The sequence below is a fragment of the Boleophthalmus pectinirostris genome, unplaced genomic scaffold, assembly GCF_026225935.1.
Source record: "Boleophthalmus pectinirostris isolate CB_2022bp ecotype Guang Dong unplaced genomic scaffold, ASM2622593v1 HiC_scaffold_4, whole genome shotgun sequence".
NCBI lineage: Eukaryota > Metazoa > Chordata > Actinopteri > Gobiiformes > Gobiidae > Boleophthalmus > Boleophthalmus pectinirostris.
The window spans coordinates 15548628-15566270 of NW_026571353.1; the positions used below are offsets into that span (position 1 = coordinate 15548628).

General features: G+C 39.4%; 2 protein-coding genes across 2 annotated transcripts in view; both read right to left on the minus strand.

Moving 5' to 3' along the window:
- Nucleotides 1-113: 113 nt before the first annotated feature.
- Nucleotides 114-17643, minus strand: part of LOC110169821 (rapamycin-insensitive companion of mTOR-like) — a 25654-nt gene continuing 8124 nt past the window's right edge. The window contains 15 exon segments of the mRNA XM_055162047.1: nt 114-1671; nt 1747-1885; nt 1972-2095; nt 2173-2325; nt 2432-3021; nt 3971-4383; nt 4386-5047; nt 5139-5368; nt 5448-5554; nt 5634-5726; nt 5809-5896; nt 5973-6082; nt 6155-6233; nt 6307-6383; nt 7149-7313. Of these exon segments, the coding sequence (XP_055018022.1) occupies nt 1591-1671; nt 1747-1885; nt 1972-2095; nt 2173-2325; nt 2432-3021; nt 3971-4383; nt 4386-5047; nt 5139-5368; nt 5448-5554; nt 5634-5726; nt 5809-5896; nt 5973-6082; nt 6155-6233; nt 6307-6383; nt 7149-7313 (3111 nt within the window). The 3' untranslated portion in view covers nt 114-1590.
- LOC129411357 (rapamycin-insensitive companion of mTOR-like) lies at nt 10121-17001 on the minus strand. Its single transcript, XM_055162045.1, has 20 exons — nt 16700-17001; nt 16527-16574; nt 15240-15337; nt 14194-14258; nt 13968-14099; nt 13814-13877; nt 13286-13412; nt 13027-13196; nt 12661-12731; nt 12244-12311; nt 12069-12151; nt 11902-11989; nt 11640-11730; nt 11487-11553; nt 11329-11409; nt 10865-10965; nt 10593-10760; nt 10416-10517; nt 10292-10338; nt 10121-10213 (listed from the first exon to the last, which is right to left on the minus strand). The coding sequence occupies exons 1-18, from the start codon at nt 16746-16748 to the stop codon at nt 10496-10498; spliced, it is 1593 nt and encodes a 530-aa protein (XP_055018020.1). The 5' UTR covers nt 16749-17001; the 3' UTR covers nt 10121-10213; nt 10292-10338; nt 10416-10495.

Genomic DNA, 17643 nt, shown 5'->3' on the forward strand with positions numbered 1-17643 from the left:
AACATGCACTTACTTGTATGTAGTCCACTAATATATCAATGCAACTTTGATATTTTAATAAATTATTTTACAAATACAGCTGTAAATTTCACAAAAAGTCTGTCTAGATTCCATGGTATTTCATTTATGTTTTATTATTAACAATGCATCCCTTTAGGATTGTATGTTTCTTTAGGTCAATGCCCCAAAACATACTGTACACATTATACAAGGGAAACCACGATTCAGGCAAAAAAGAAACAAAACCCTTTTAAATTATAATACAGTCTTGAGGAAAAATATAAATAACTTTTCATCTCTGGTTGAGCTCACTCTATGGTACAGACATACAATAAATAGATCGGATCTGAAGTCACTCAGCTGATCTACAAATCATCTCTCTACAATTTCTTTTTTTCTTTTTTGAAACTTTTTTATAGCAGCATTAGAGCAAAAACACAAGCCAATGGAAACAGCCATTCCTGTTTCCATGGAAACCTAACCTAATGTTATTTTATAAGTCTTCCCAGTCCCCATCCTTAGCACTATTGCATTGTGAAAAAAGATCTGGGGGGTACCTAAATTCCTACAATGTTATGGCAGCATGTAATGGCAACCTTTTTCGTTAAAGTCTTACAAGAGGAAAAAACATTGAGGTGGCGTTGAGTTTGGCCATGCTAGTTGCACATGCAGAGGGAGTGAAGCAGAGGTACATAGGCTTAAAGTGGGATATCCATTGGACACAGGTAGTTCATGAGCAGAGTACTTAATAGGTAATGAGTTATACAACCAAACAAAGATCAGACACTATTATATAGCCACCTCCTGAGATGTCCCAAAACTGCAAAGCTTACTTACAACACAATAGGTCCTATGCAAGAAGAAGGAATAGCCAAAACTAACTAGTATTAAATAACGTGCTATTGTCTTCATGTACTAGATAGAAAAAAATATACCAATTGCTGATTGTCTGAGAAGAGAAGTACTTGGCGGTTTGTGTGGATGAGAAAGAGGCTTTAGGTTGTAGAAGTTGTATGAGGTGAAAGCAACGCATTGGCTATAACAGAGCAAAGGTAATAAGAGGGGGAGTTTAAAAACGGCAAGACCCGTGGTAGTGTTTTGTTTCAATAGAATAAAATGAGGGTCTGGAGGAAATCACAGGGTATAGACACAAAGACATGCCTTATTCATTTCATTACAGTAAACACCCTCTCAGCAGAGAGATAAAATGAGGCCATCTTAAAACACAGTCTTTTGTCATAATGGTCCAGCTAGGTTGTTTAGCATTATGTAGATGTAACTGCACGAGTTGCTGGAGTATGCCATCCCATCAGTTTTTGGTTCTTTTATAATAGAAACCATCAAGTCTCCAAATCAAGTCTGAAACAGCATTAGGCATGCATCTAGTTTCCAGATAGTGACTTAGTTTGAAGCACTAGTTTGCTTGAAGGTAATACATAAACTTCTCCTTTCCATGTGGCCACAGTGATCCATTTGAACAACAGAAAATGCTTCCTTTAAATTAGATCATTTTCATGCTTTCAGCCAAGTTTGAACTGGGTTTGAGTTTAGTAACTGGCAGGACTGGGGCTGTGGACAAACAGGAGAGGATCAGGATTCAGAAGCCAGGTCCATATCGTCTTCTACAGGTTTTGGTTGCTTTGTCAGGATCGCTTCTGCTTCCTCATACATCTAAAATTGACAAATACATTTTATAAAAGGCACAATTTATTATGCCAAAAGACAAAAACAGAGGTGGATTCTTACGGGCATGAATTGCACATCCTGGAAGAGTTCTTGTATGAAGCGTCTGGAGGTCAGGCGAAACATACAGTGAGCCAAAAGGTGAGAAACCTCAGAGTACAGGCAGATGTCATCAAAAGCATAAGGGAACTTTTCCTTTATCCTGGAAAAAAATGTTTGTTTGTTTTTTGTTTTTCAAAATTGGGAGTTATAAAGAACTTATTTGGGCTAAGAATATAAAGTATTTACGTCAGTAGTCCTGTTTCATGGCCTTTGGTTCCCACTGAGGAGCTGAGGTTGATTATGAGGCGAAGCACTTCTTTCCTCAGCAGGACTCTGGAGGCAGGCCCGTCCTCAGATATTGTCTTTCCATCTGTAAGCAACGCATGTTTAACAGATTGAATATGACTGTATATTTGTGTCTGAAATTGATAAATGTTTTTGTCTTACCAATAACAATGTCAGTGGGAGTGGGAGTGCCACAGATGGAGCCTTGGGAAACAGCAGCATCACTGCAGCCGGAGACTCCTGAAAACTTGGACTGAGGCATCACCTCCAGACGATGTCCTGTCTGACCGCCCCATGACTGGAAGTCCACGTATTCTAAAGGACATTAGACATTCACATAGGACGTGAATTGTGTGTATCCACTAATTTGTCATATATGATGTGAAATGTGTGTCCACTAGAGTCTGGTCAGTGTTTGTACCTGTCCGAGGGTGTGTGTTGAGCTGGGGCTGAGTGCAGTAGCCCAGAACACTGGATCCTACACAGTAGAGACAGTTGTCTTCAGAGTGGTCCTGGAGTCCGGTCTCTTCGGAATCAAACAGGTGGTTCTGGTTCTCGCCTCGACTCGCCATGAGCTCAGAAATACTAAACTGCTGCTTTAACAGGGGAATTGTGCGTTCACCTAAATCAAAAATATAATTTGCATTGAGTGACAGGACCAAGTTTTCTTCTTTTACTCAAACTGAAGGAGGAAAAACTATACCGTCTCCATCCCCGAAGAGGAAGCGTTTTCTCTCCTCAGATGGGGGACTGATTCTCTGCTGAAAGTATGCCGAGTCGCGAATGTGGAACATATCATTTATGTCCATGGGTAATGCCAGGCCGACGTAATCATCATTACACCCATAAGTGGCACTAGACACCATGGAGCGCACAGAAGAACAGCGATGCAAGGTGCTTTGGTTGATGGGACTGAGTAGTTCCTCTTTATCCAGAGAAGCAAAGCTCAGTGCTTTCAAAAACCTAGGCAGGCCAAGAGGAGAGGAGCGTGAGAGGATCCGGGGGGAGAGACTGGGATGTAAAAGGATCATAGGGAGTAAGTTCAAACAATGGATTAAACAGCATAAAACAAGCCAGAGACATGATTTATATCTATAATTGGTTACAGTATTACAACTGATTTTGAATATTTAAAGAGCCCATGTTATGCTATTTATGACCTATCTTATAATATTTCCTCATCAATAGCATACCTGGAGTTGTGTTTTCTTTTATTCATCCAAGTTTAACACACACACTCTTTCTCAAACAGAAAACACTCATATGTCATGGTAATACAGGAACTGCACCACTGTGTTTTCAATCTCTACAGACCTTCACTAGAATCATTTGGATAATTTCAGCCCGGGAAATGCCTATCTTTAAGCAAATGGTAAAAGGTAAAAGGCAGCCATTAAATTGAAAACCACCGACATCACAAGGTAGAACAGAGCATTTTGAGCTTTGGTGAGTAATTATAAATGATTACTCAAACAGGTGTGAAACAAAACACAACTCTGGGTTGTTTTTGTGGAGGTAATAGTATTATAATATGGCTTTAAGTCAATTTTGCATAATATAGGACCTTTAATGCTCAGGGGACACTTGACACTAATATTAAAAAAAAAAAAAAATACTACAGCTAAAATTGTCGAAGAGAACTGTTGTTAAAAATGTAATGAATCAACAAGTACTAAAGTACTACGTGTAACATTCAAAGGCAACCAGTAATCCACAGAGCTACAGGCGGTGACTACTCTATGGGGGACACTAGCGTGGTCCACCCACCGCGGCACAAGTGTTCTGGACAGCCTGCGGTATTTTAAGACGCTGGCATCAGGACAGGTACCCCTCCTATCTGTCATCCTGGAACTGTTTGACTGTGATGGTCTGTAGTCTGCTGTAGAAAACCTTTTCACAAGCAGTCTTTTCATTATCTGTAAAATCATGAATATATTTAAATACAGTGAGCTGTAGTTACCTGCGAGGTGTGAGTCTAGAGTCCAGGCTGCCGGTCTTCATGGTGATGGTGTCTGTGAACAGGACATCTTTAGCGGGAGACGCCAGAGCTTCACTGTGAGATAGAGAGGGGTGTATCCTCTGCTGCTGCAGTCTCTTGAGTGTGGCATAGCCGAGAGCATCTCTGGGACTGGTGTACATGAAGCTGCAGTCAGCTAGACTCTTGATGGTGGTGACTGAGGGGGATTTCAGAGACTGGGCGCGCCGCGGGAGAGTGTGTGAGGAGCCTGGTGGTACGAGAGACACAGTGGAGGACTTGGATGTGGTCATGTGATTTGTCTGTGCCTGTGGGGTGAAGGAGGACAGAGTTTTGACTGTTTTGGCTGAGACAACAGTATTGAGGCTGACACAGTCTGAGGAGTCTGGCTCAGGTTCAGGATGCTCGGGGTTCCCACAGTCTCTCTGGAGGGGCTGGAGCTCATGGAGCTGATGCCACTGGTCGTAGTGTCCGTGTTAAAGCTCTGACTGCGACTCTTAAATTGAGTACCACCTCCCCCCACATTACCCCCTGTAGTGGAGCCGCCATCCCCCGCCAGCCGCTCTCGGCTGGTCTGCTCTCGCTCCCTCATGTGGTGCTCTGGAGCTCCATGTGCAAGACCACTCAGTCCCAAACCAGAGACCCCGCTCCTCACTAATCGCCCATCTGTCAGCTGCTCATCAGAGCCACCCCTGGTCCCAACAAAGGAAGTCTCCAGGCTCACAGTGGGGCTCTTGGGCATCCCTCTGCCATTAAATACTGGGGTGAAGACATCACTCTGGTTTGGGCTGTACACAGATGGCTCAGTAACTGTCCGGTTTCTCCTCATGTTCTTGAGCTCAGTTGGCGTGCGGGACCCTGAGGGCGTTTTAGGGTCACTAGTGGAGCGTATTTTTTTACTGGGAAGAGACAGAGAGTTCAGGAAGCGTGTTCGAACAAAACGTGATGATGCCAGAATGGTGAAGGGACTGCGGTCCTTCACTGGTTTGGAGTGTGAGATATAACAACTCTCATCTGATTGGTCAAAAATGTCACACTTGTCATCGTCCAAGATGTACATGTCTGAAAGGAAAGTGGAACGAAAAAGCTGACTATTAAATACATACATTAAATGTATGTTATCGTATAAATAACTTTAAATGGTTGTACATACTTGGATGAGATTCGCTCTCACTGTTGTGCCGTGAGCTGGTAGACTCTGAGTTCAGACTGAGAGTGCTCGGTACCGATGAGAGTTCAGACGTCAACTGTGTCCCCACCTCGTCCGGAGTAACAGGCCACAGCGTCCGACGACTATGTCTCACTGCATCCCACCCAAACTGTTTGAGCACCTCACAGCCCTGCCTGGTCTTAGAAATGACACCCAGCACATAGATGCAGGTGCTGTAGAAGAGGTTCATAAAACAATGTTAATGAAGGTGACATTATTAAAACACAGTGACGGACATGAACATAAGCTTACCCTCTGACTGACAAGACTTCACAGTGTTGCGCCAATGCAAGGATGTCCGGAATGACATTCTCCTCCTGCAGAAGATTCAGACCCCAGTTTGAAGATCCAATGTTGCCCTGTGTGGAAAACCAAGTACACATTTATTACACTTAGTTGGATTGTTAAGACACAGGTATGATTTGTGCATTAACTGACCAGAGCCCAAAGAGCAGCCTTCAGCTGTTTGATACCCTCCCAGGTGTCCAGCATCGGGGAGCGGACCGTGTAGCTGAGGTCAGGAACTACACTCTGGAGACAGTCCATAGGAGGTTTAAAAGAGTTCAATGAACAATTTTAGCACCAATGTCTATTAAAACAAAAGTGCTCCTACCTGAGCTTCCAAAAGATGACAGCCCGTCTTATCGTGGACAAGTTGACCGTACAAGTGCACAGGTAGATAAACATTTGGTCTTTGTAACCTGTAGAGACAAACAAATAAGAAGAGAGCTTTGTAATGTTCACAACACATTTAACCCGCAGCGTTTAAGGTCACACCTTTGGTTGCTGCGTCTGACGTAGTTGTCGCCATCAACAGGTTTTCGGTAAGTTGTTAGTGCTTCATTTAGTTGCTCTTCTATCAAATCCACATACTTAAGATTGTATTCCTGTAAATACAATGCAATTCATGAATATCAGATTGATTCGATGATGCTGTGTAATGTAATAAGTTAAAACACCTTTTGCCATTTATCCAGCTGTTTGCTGACATAGCCTCTCTCATTGAGGTAAGAAAATCCTTTAGGTATGGAAAGAAACCTGGAAAAACAACAAATGACATAAATAATTATTGTTTACAAATTATACATTACGCAAAGCAAAACACACCCACCTGAGGAGCAACAGAAGGCCTTTGTCTCCCAAGTGAGACAGGGCTGGTTTTAGATGAATGAGAGCATGAAGATTAGCCTACAAAACATCAAACCATGCTTTAGTCAAAGTGCAGACACCCGGCCCGGCCAGTCAAGACTAACCTGGCTGACAACAGATTAATATGTGTATCACAGAGTTCTACACATTACAAAAATTTGAATCCATTTGGTTGAAACGTCACAGTAGCAGAACAAGCAAAAAATAAGATAAAAGAAAAACTATTGTCACATCCAGTTGAGAGAAAAGCACAGACATCTTACCTGTCCATAAATGCACAAAGCGCTTACCTTTTACACATTTTTCACAAACAAAATAGTCCATATTTTTGCTTAAACAGGCAAAATAAGGAAGTACATCTGTCAGTGTCACCAAATATCTTTTGGTTAATTTGGGCTCCATACAAACCTCAAAATGTTTTCTGATCAGTTTGCCCACTGCTGGGCAAATTTGAACCTTACAGCGAAAGGTCAGAATGGATTCTCATGAGTTTGTGAACTCACAAATTTCACGAGAATCTATCTTGTCGTGCAATGTTAAACCAAGGCTAATCTTTCTTTATGCTATACAAAAGAAGCGTAGTCTGGGACCTTGTCTTATCTCCCCGAGTTCATGTGTGTGATTGCCAGGCATATTAACCAATCAGAGTTAAGCATGGCAGATTTAGCTAGAAATGTTCAAAATGTAATGTACAAAAATATGAATAAAAATCAGTCAATAGTTCATCGTCAGTAGTGACGCTTTGAGCAGGGTTCCAGCTCCTGGGACCTTTATTATGCTGCAATAAAATCTAAAAGACATCACCTTGTCCTCGCAGGCTTCATCCAGGATGTCCAGAGCCTCCATTGAAACAGCTTTGCTGTGATCGTGGAGCTGGGTGACCAGCAACTCCATGCCCCAACTGCTAAAGAAGTCCACTCCCGCCCTCAGCAGCACACGCAGGTGTTTGGTGGCATACAGCCGGCACGTCTGTCACACAAAATACAGGAACATCAAGTAAGTTTGAGGTGCCATATGTGTGTGTGTGTGTGTGTGTGTGTGTGTGTGTGTGTATATATATATATATGTGTGTGTGTGTGTGTGTGTGTGTGTATATATATATATGTGTGTGTGTGTGTGTGTGTGTGTATGTATATATATATGTGTGTGTGTGTGTGTGTGTGTGTATATATATATGTGTGTGTGTGTGTGTGTGTATGTATATATATATATATATATATATATATATATATATATATATATATATATATATATATATACATATATACATATACATATATACATATACACACACACACACACACACACACATGGCACCTCAAACTTACTTGATTGAAGTGCTGTCATGCGATTAAACTAATTGAGAGATTAATTAATTATGATCTGTAATTAATTAATCTAATTAATCTAATTTTAATCTCACCTAAAAATTGCTGAGAAAAGCCTTCAATTTGAGGTATTTTCATTTAAATTCATTATTACATTATTGTGGCAGATCAAAAGACTCATATAGAACAAAAAAAGTGACTTTATAAAGTCATTTATTGTTTAACAAATCTCTTCAAATTGGCTGTTTAGCCCAAGTCTCCATGAATAAGAAACTGTTTGTTGTAAAGTAGCAAAGACTAGGAAATCTGAACATAATAACTTTTGTCTACTTAAAGACAATAAAAAGTCCAGTCTTTCCTTAACCATATTAAAAATATTATTGATAGAGAAATGCTTTATATATGAGATCACTTGTTTTAGTCCTACTTTAGTCCTAGTTTAGTCCTGGAATGGGTTAGTCCTGGTTTTAGTCCTGGTTTTAGTCCTGGTGTTAGTTCTGGTGTTAGTTCTGGTGTTAGTTCTGGTGTTAGTTCTGGTGTTAGTTCTGGTTTTAGTTCTGGTTTTAGTTCTGGTTTTAGTTCTGGTTTTAGTTCTGGTTTTAGTCCTGGTTTAGTCCTGGTTTAGACCTGGTGTTAGTTCTGGTTTTAGTTCTGGTTTAGTCCTCGTTTAGTCCTGGTTTAGTCCTGTTTTAGACCTGGTGTTAGTTCTGGTTTTAGTCCTCGTTTAGTCCTGGTTTAGTCCTGTTTTAGACCTGGTTTTAGTTCTGGTTTAGTCCTGGACTGGGTTAGTCCCGGTTTTAGTCTTGGTGTTAGTTCTGGTTTAGAGGCACACAGGAGGAAGCGCGGTTTACGCAGCGGACGTGAGAAAACGTATGCGGCGCACGGGAGCACGTCGGTGTCCGCGCAGTAACTACAGAAGGAAACGTGGTCCGCGCGTTCTCAGGTTAATGACGATGATGAAGGTGTTTGTGTGTGTTTGTGTTCGTGTCCCCTCATGTGGCAGGTCACTATAGGACAGTAGTGCAGACATCATGAGTCTATGCAGGTTGTTTTCACCAGTGACATTTAAGTTGTAGGCGATTTTATATTTGTTATTTTCTTTTATATTTCACATCGGGAGAAGAATTTCCAAGACACGAATGCGTTTTTACCTGTGCACTGCTGACTCTGTTCTACTGGCTCTTCGACCTCGTCCATTGTGCGACTGATGCCGCCAACATTAACATGACGTTTATATCGCTCTTACTGCGCGCGCGCGCGTTTTGTGTGGGTTTCCGGCAATGAGTGGAATTACCGAAATATAAAAAAATATATATAAATGTGTCTTTTTTTGTGTGTGTGTTGTTGTCCCAAAAACACATAAAAACAGATTTTATAATAAAGCAACTCACAGAAACAGTAAAGTTAGAGATTAAAGAGTTAAGAATTTAAAATGAGATTAACGCAATTAAAAAATAACGCGCTAATATGACTGCAATTAATTAATCGCAATTAACGCGATAATTTGACACCCCTATATATATATATATATATATATATAATATATATATATAATATATACATATATATATATATACACACACATATATATACACACACATATACACATATACATACATATACATACATACATACATACATACATACATATACATACACATACATACATATACATACATACATACATACATACATACAGAATAAATTGGGTGTCCTTTTATTCTGACTTACATCAGTAGCAGCGGTGAGAATCTTGGACAGGATCACTCTGGCAAGACCATCTGTACTGTAGTCCAAAGTCGTCACAGCGAGTTTCAGCACAGCATCCTGGTTCTTTACCGAGCACATATTCAGCAGGCTGCAAAAACAAAAGGAGAAACATTGATACTGTCCTCAAGCCCTCGATTTTAATAAAAATAGCAAATTATGAGTGAAGTCATCTGAGCACTAACCACTGAAACAGGCCACATTTCTCCAGCAGTTTGACGCCTTGTAGATGTGCCGAGAGCGTCCCGAGGAACAGGAAGTAGTGTTGGCTGAGTGTGGTGAGCAGGCCATTACTCTGAAGGGAGCGCTCAGGCTTCAGGCCGGAAGACGAGGAGAGCCACAAAACCATGTCCCTGACCAGGTCCTCAAGGTAACCCTGCCCATCCTAGGGACAGCAACACATATGATGAATATTACTATATAATTGTATCTAACCTATACTATATATTGTTTAACTAGGATTACTATTGGGCATATTAAGATTCACACTAATAGAAAACAGTACTTAAGAAACTAAAACAAATTACTCCATACAATGCACCGATTTGTCGGCAGAACAAAAATTTTACAACAATTTATGTATTACATACATCTACTTATTTCAAAAGAAAATTTACTTTGTGGATTAAAAAAATTACCTCATCAGAATCCATGAGGAACTCGATGAACTGACAGCCAACCACAGTGAGTTGCCTGGCCTTCATGTGATCCAGGGCTAGGCCTGCATACAACTTACTGCTAGGTTTATAGAAATACAGCAGCCTCCGCACAAACCTTAAGAATATGAAACAAAATTGAATAGACTGTTTTTTTTTTTATGTACTGTACAAACAAACAGACAAAGCCATCCACCTGTGCATTTGTTCGTCTTTATTGTTCCTGAGGTTTACGTGTGGCCACTGAAAAGGACATTCCTTGTTATCAACCCACAACAAATTTTGATACTTTACTTGGGAATCTTTGAAATAGGACACACCTTAAGAATTGTGGCGATGAGCAGCCAGTTCCATTCAAGGTTTTGCTTATGGTTGAGTATTTGACTGTCTCTCAAGTTCATCATAAGTGCTTCTTCTGTGTCCTGTGTACAAACATATGACCCACACTATGAAAACTACTGAGTGTGACAACTGTGCACAACAATTATTGAATGTACCTTAATAACATAAATGTCTCGCTGTGGCCGTGAATGAGACTCTCTGCGGTTTTGAGAGGAAACTGATTTTCGGATGATGTGATCCAAGTACACAGACTGTAGGGCTTCAGACCTTTTTTCTTCTTCTCATGGAAACGTTTCAGGTTATTGACAGCTGCACTTGCACGACTGAAACACAGAAATTAGTGACATTTTTAAATTTATAGAATCATAGATCATTATCCATTAACTTTGAATCAAGTGATTTGTATTTGTCAGTTGTATGTACTTACAGTCGTTTTTCTTGAGAAATATCAAACGAGGCCGCCATGTTAATGAGAGTGGGCAGGCAGTGCAAGTGGTGACTGTGAGAATGAGGAAGGATGGTGTTTGCCTAAGCCAAAAGAAATATATTAGGTGTAGTATTCAGTATTAAATTGTATACATTCAAATGCATACAGGTTATACATTTAAAGAAGTGGAGTGAATGGGTTTTGAGATATCACAACTATGCATTAAAACCTTAAATGGCTGTAATGCTATAATAATAAATACATTGTCATCAAATATTTTTTCTTTTCTATTTTACCATTATGCATCTTATTCAATTTGATATTTATTTTATATTAAGTCATTTAATAGTATCAAATAGTACGCTCAATGAAAATCAAACATCAAAACCAGTTTATGCCTATACATAAATTATAATTTGTTTACAAAATTATTTTATTACTATATTTTTGCCTTTATATCTTACCATGTGTAGAAGCTCTCCCAAAAGTATAGTTGCTCTCACAGCGAGCTGGTCATCACTACTGGTCACAACTTCAACAATACCCTGAACAAAAACAAAGCAGAAAGTTGTACATTGCACAGAAACAATTAAAAGAAATGCAGATTGAAAGAAAACATTACCTCTAACAGTCCATTTGTGATGAAAGCTGACAGAACAAAAGCCAAATAGTTGTCCATAAGATCTGGCCTAAAAAGAAAAAAAGACACACGTTTAATTTGTATGAAAACAACTACTACACACACAAGAGTAAAATCGCTTGCCATCATTCATACCTAGAGCGTGCCCGATGTGGTAAAATGACTTTGGCTTCTGCAGCTACAAAGCCATCCGACAGTCTCCATGTGTCCTGGAACCTGGCAGGGTCTAAAACAATACACACCATTATAAAGTGATGACACAACCCAAGGTGGTCATACTTCTAACAGTGAAAGTGTATGGCGCAACTTTGGAAGGTCCGTCACCTGCTTGTCAGCATGGAAATGTTATTGCTTTCCATTATATGTTCCATGGTATGACACTGAACATATAACTTACCAACACTAAGAAGAGCTTCAGTAAAGTCGTGCGTTACAATGGGCACAGGGAGTCTAAAGATCTCATACAAGACCTCCAACAACCCTTTCTGTAGAGATAATAAAACAGTGAACAATAAAGTTTAACAAACGCAGGGAATAAGCGATGATGTGAGACAGCCTACTCACCCTAACCTCCATATTTGGTATGCAGAGTAAGCCAATTAAAGATTGGATACCAGAATTCCCAGCCTTGCATAGGTTGATAATCCCTGAACGAAAAAGGTATAGACAGAGGTTTAGTAAATATTGCACTCAACAATTATTAACAAATTAAATGTAAAGTTAAATCACTGAGCCCCACCAGACCACGAGCGAAAAGCAGCTACAATTGCCATCCGACTTGACAAAAAACGTGACTCTCGATCCTCCCTGCAGAAATTAAAACACACACGTACATTAAGATGCATGATTACTAAAACACTTCAATAAAATAGCTCATAGCTATTAGCATATGACTCAAAGCTCCTTTTTATGATTAATTGTATATTCCTGCTGTGATGCACTTTGTACATTTTTAATTTTTTGTCAAAACTAAAGTCTACAGAGAGATCAATTACATTTTATCTTTTAAAACAGATCCAGTGACCACATAAATTAACACATCCTAAACTTTCCACATGGCATTGTGTTGTTACATAGGATCACAGGTAAATACAGCTACAGCTCACCACGCACAAGGTGTAGTAACACAAATAGTTAATTTTATAAACACACTCACTTGAGCTGTCCCTCAGCTGTGTCAGCAGCATTATGCCGGTAGTGGAAATCAGTGAAAGGTGCAAGGATTTGCTGAAAAAAGAACAAAAACAATTATTAAAGCTTCTAATAAATTGTGACATTGGGGCCACATAAGGTCTTTACATACATGTGTGCTCATGTGGACTCAAGTTATATAAAGTACTATACAAACCTATAAATGTTACACATATTTTTGCCACTGTAGTAAAAACAATATTCAGTAAAGGGTTTTAAGTAATGTTAACAAAATTCTTTGGACAACACTGTGATAATTTATTTGACATTGTATCAAATAAACTATATAATTAACAAAAAGTATAAAATCTAAACAATATAACAACTATACCTCGAGCTCTACATCCACCCGCACAAACTGGCGCGTGTGCGGGTGATTGAGAAGATGAAGGATGGTGGTGATCAAAGCTTCATTAATGCGACTTAGCTGACAATCAATGACACTCTTCAAGATGGTGCTCAGACCGCCCCGTTTGGCCACCACTTCTGGGTTTTTTAGAGCTGCAGACAGAAGGCATGTAATGGCAGTTTATTAAAAACTATTTTATGTCTTTAAAATTAATATACACTAGTAATGTGCCTATGCTTACCAAGTTCACACACAATTGCAATGGCTGCACGAACCATGCGGTCACGTTCCTGTAGACCATCAGTGCCCACAGCGATTAGAGAGTTTGCAATGGAGGTGGGAAAGAGCATTGCGTTGACAGTGATGATCTTAATGAAGAGGGGGCACAAATGAGTCACCAACTATGCAAGTCTAGACAGAATTTCTAAAACAAAATGTTTTATCAGACATTTTCTTAGCACTACTATGAGTACAAGAGATGAAATATAGCATATAAGAATAGGTCTTGTTGATTGCATTATGAGTATTTCTCTGAACCTACAGCCAGGGTCAGTGAGTGTGCACATGTTGTTTTCTATGTGGCAAGTGTGCTGAAGAGTGCTCAGGTTTTACAGTAAACTACAGAATCAGCTATAATATCCCAGCAGCCTGCAGTTTTGTACAAACTATCTACACACAGACACTACCACTAACCCAGTGGTCTTTTTTTGGTACTTAGCAGGCACGAGGATAAATAACATAAGGGCATCGGAACATGGAAGTAACATACCTTTCGAACTAGTCTCAAAGCCTGAGTCCTTTCTCCTTCATTGCTCTGTTGGATGTCAATGCATCTAAAAAGAACATCCTCAGTTGTTAAAACAAAACTGAAATAGAAACATTAAACAGACACAAAGATAGCAATTATAAAAAAGAAATCTCACCTGGAGATTAAATAATCCACCTGTAGTCTAAGGACCTTTTGCAAGACGTTTGTGTCTTTAATAAGGTACCGTAGTGCCCGCAATCCTGCAGCTCTGACCTCTTTAGCCTCATTTAGCAGAGCAAGACGTAAACTACATAGAAATAATATTACCATTATTATTATTAGGTATTTAAGTAGCACATGCAGAGGACATTTACATTCAAATTAAAAATAAAAAAACTTGCCAAACTATGATTTCTTCATATGTAAATCCAAACTTCTCCTCTTGGTGGCCTACACTGCATAGCAGCTTCAAAACAAGAAGACCATTTCTTGATTACAACCATGTATGATGGGGCAGATGGAACAAGTAAAATATTAGATCTAGTTTTCCCTTAAATTACCTATGAATCAGTAATCTTATGAGTTGACATAATTTTAAAATAGCCTGGGCACTTAGTGTGAGAAGTTAACTTGAAACTTTTGACGTAAATGTTTAAATATGCATGTACAATATATGTCTACTTAGTCAAAAAGTAAGTACAACAATTGTGAAATTAAACACTAATTGTTATACATATTTTTATGCTGCTCCTCAATAGCACAACTGATGAAATTATACAGAAACCTCACATTAGAAATGAACATTTAATTTCATTCTTATCCACAACCCACCAGAGGGATGGCTAAGCAAAGGCAGTATGAGTAAGGGCTTGTTTTGAACCAGCAGTGATGTCAGAGCCAAAGCAGGCAAAACGGAGGGGGGGTAGCAGGGCATGTGACACTCTCTGGGGGGATTAGGTCACCCTCACTGTCCTGAAACCCTTATAAGGAGTCAGCATGGAGCACTGACCAATGTATACACAGATTCAAACATGATGCAGTCTGGGCATTAACCTTCTAACAATGGCATCTAGTCAAGTCTAGACTTCAGGTTTATGGCCACAAGAGTGAATGTGAAAGGTATACAAAATACAAAACACAATTGTTGTCATTTATTTTTTTGAGTTGGAGAAAGCAAGCATAGTTAATGAGCCAACTGCATATTTACCAGGTATTTTTAGCAATTAGAACCCCATGTTTGACAGTCATAGGTGCCATATTGCACATTTTTTCAGCAATTTTTCGGAGGATTAATAGTGCACAGAGACCAAAAACAATCTTCTATGCTGAATTAGTGCCAATAAAAAGCTGCATATTTGAACAATAACCTGTGATTATGGGGCCAATATATTACGTTAATGTGACTGCATAGTATATCAAACATGCTTTGCAACTTGAAATGACATACCTTTATAAAATTGTTCAGGTGGCCCAGTTTACGCATGTTACTGACTCCATGTGGTTTGGCCACATTTTGGACAATTTCCCGGAAATTTTCAGATGGTTCTGCAAAACAAAATAAGAAAATACAATGTAGCCAAGATGTGCATTTAGAGATATTGCCATAATACTCCCCAGTGAACCTTGCCTGATATGAGGGAAGGAAGTTGGTTTAGCTGGTCAAAATAATAGTACGTGTACAGTGTAAACAAGGTCTAGACCGCAAGCAAGTAAGAGGAAGCATGGTCTGTTTTTTAGTTCCCATTCACTATCACTTCCTATACAAATTGCAAAACTACTTAGCAGGGGTGCTGATTGGAGAGGGTAAGCAGAAAACCCAAAAGGCATCCTTCCTACAGCTGAATTGTATGCAATTGTATGAAGCCCCATAAGCTGTCACAGTCCGACACAGACATTAAGAGCAACTTGAATACTCGATAAATTGTGAGCAGTAGAGAATGATAATAGACAAATACTGTTTCTAAGGTGAAATTTGTTTTGTAAATGATAATAAACCATTAACAATATCTAACACCAAGTGCAGTTCACTTTAAATTTAGATTGTTTGCATTTCTTAAAATGTAAATACTATATAAGATTCAATTAAAAAATTCATCATGCTAAATCAGGTGAAATCACCTAAAGTTGAATGCAATGCTATAGAAGACCCATCAAGCAAGACAAAATTTTGTTTAACAACCCAGACTTAGGCTAAAACAATTGCAAATTAGAACCAACGCTGTTTTTTTCCACTAACCAGACCAGATTTCATCATATTTGAACTACATTAGGCAGAAAGGTAAAAAAAAAAATGCGACGAAAGAGACTCCCTGACCCATGTAAACAAACTGATGCAGAATCAGTCACGATAAGAAACCATACGGAGGTTAATGACTATGGAACTCACACACAATTCAGTGACTAAGGTGTAATTACACCATTACGAATAGTAGAGTAAAATTAGAAATATCCTACACATTCTACAATCAAAACAACAGAGCGGCGTCATGGCTGGTTAGCTGTGGCAGCTAACGCTAACTCAGCTAGTTAGTTAGCCTGCTACCGCCTGTTATTATGGTACCCTTTCCCACTGTTGGTAGGTGGATCAGAAAATCACAATTAACACAGTGACTATGACAGCATCTAATCATGGATACGAAGAAGTACATAGTAAAGCTTCAAATAATGGTTGTTCCACTCGTGCTCAAAATCCATTTTGAACAATAATCGCTTTCAGAGATGCGATGAAGCTTACCTCTGGTCAGATCCAGCGGTACGTTTTCTTCCCCGCTGTCATTCCGACCTGTCAAACACACACGCGGCTGACATAAGCATAGAGCACACTACAGGCAATATGAGCCCAGAAAACTCAATTACTGCAGCACTGGCCTCCGAGGTGTATAAATGTACCGAGTTTTTCATGCTTACCTCGCATCCGAAGACTCCGGATAGGACGGCCGCGGAAGCTGGCCGCCATGTTTCCAGGAACATACACAACACCGGAAACTTCGTGGAATATCGCGAGAATCGGATGGTTTGACGTTTGATGGACCTCATGATGAGTTTGCCCAATATTTGAATTGTATTATTTGTATTACTTTAGTATCAGTATTTGAACAGTACTATAAGTTAAATGTATGGAACATAATAATTATTAAAATATGCATTCATGTAGTCGCAGTTAAAGCCTATAGCTTAGATACTAAAGGATCAAAGAGAAAATTCTAAAAAAAAAAAAAAAAAGGCATGCATAAAAGCAATAAAAAATATAGCCGCAAGCGGCAATGATTGGCCCTCTACACCGCGCCCCGCAAACGCCACGCCCCGCAAACGCCCCGCAAACGCCGTGCCTCACATTGACCCTAAACTTAAGGTTTAAGCCTAAACTTAAACCTTACCCTAATCATAATCCTAACCATAGCCCCAACCCTAGCCCTAAAAATCTTAATCTAACTTTGCAATTTTCAAAATTTGGCAAAAAAAAAAAAATAATAATAATCCAAGATGGCGGACTTCCAGTTTGTAAAGGGGCGTGGTCACAATATACATTTTTGTTCTTATTGCCATAATGCATCTGGATACCAAATTTGGTTTGGCTACGCCAGCGTTTGTGTAAGGACATACAATTTTGGCTTGTTGCCATGGCAACACAATGTAAACGAGATGTGAGCATCATTGAGTTTTTTAATCAAGACCATGTCACAAATGTGGATACCAAATTTTGTATATCTGTGACAAATAAAACCTTATTTTTACATACAAATTTTCTAGGGGGCGCTATTGCACCCATTTTTGTATTTTCTTACATCAATCTGTTCAGGGTCGGGGTGTGAACCCACGATTAAAATTTGAGTGAAATCAGCCAAAGTTTG

Excerpts from the sequence above, each read along its gene's own strand:
- LOC129411357 (XM_055162045.1), bottom strand. The coding sequence starts at position 16,748 with ATGGCGGCCAGCTTCCGCGGCCGTCCTATCCGGAGTCTTCGGATGCGA. Across the intron at positions 12,312-12,660 it reads ACAGCTGAGGGACAGCTCAA|GGAGGATCGAGAGTCACGTT; the intron begins GTGAGTGTGTTT and ends TAATTTCTGCAG. Across the intron at positions 11,731-11,901 it reads TGAAGCTCTTCTTAGTGTTG|ACCCTGCCAGGTTCCAGGAC; the intron begins GTAAGTTATATG and ends GTATTGTTTTAG.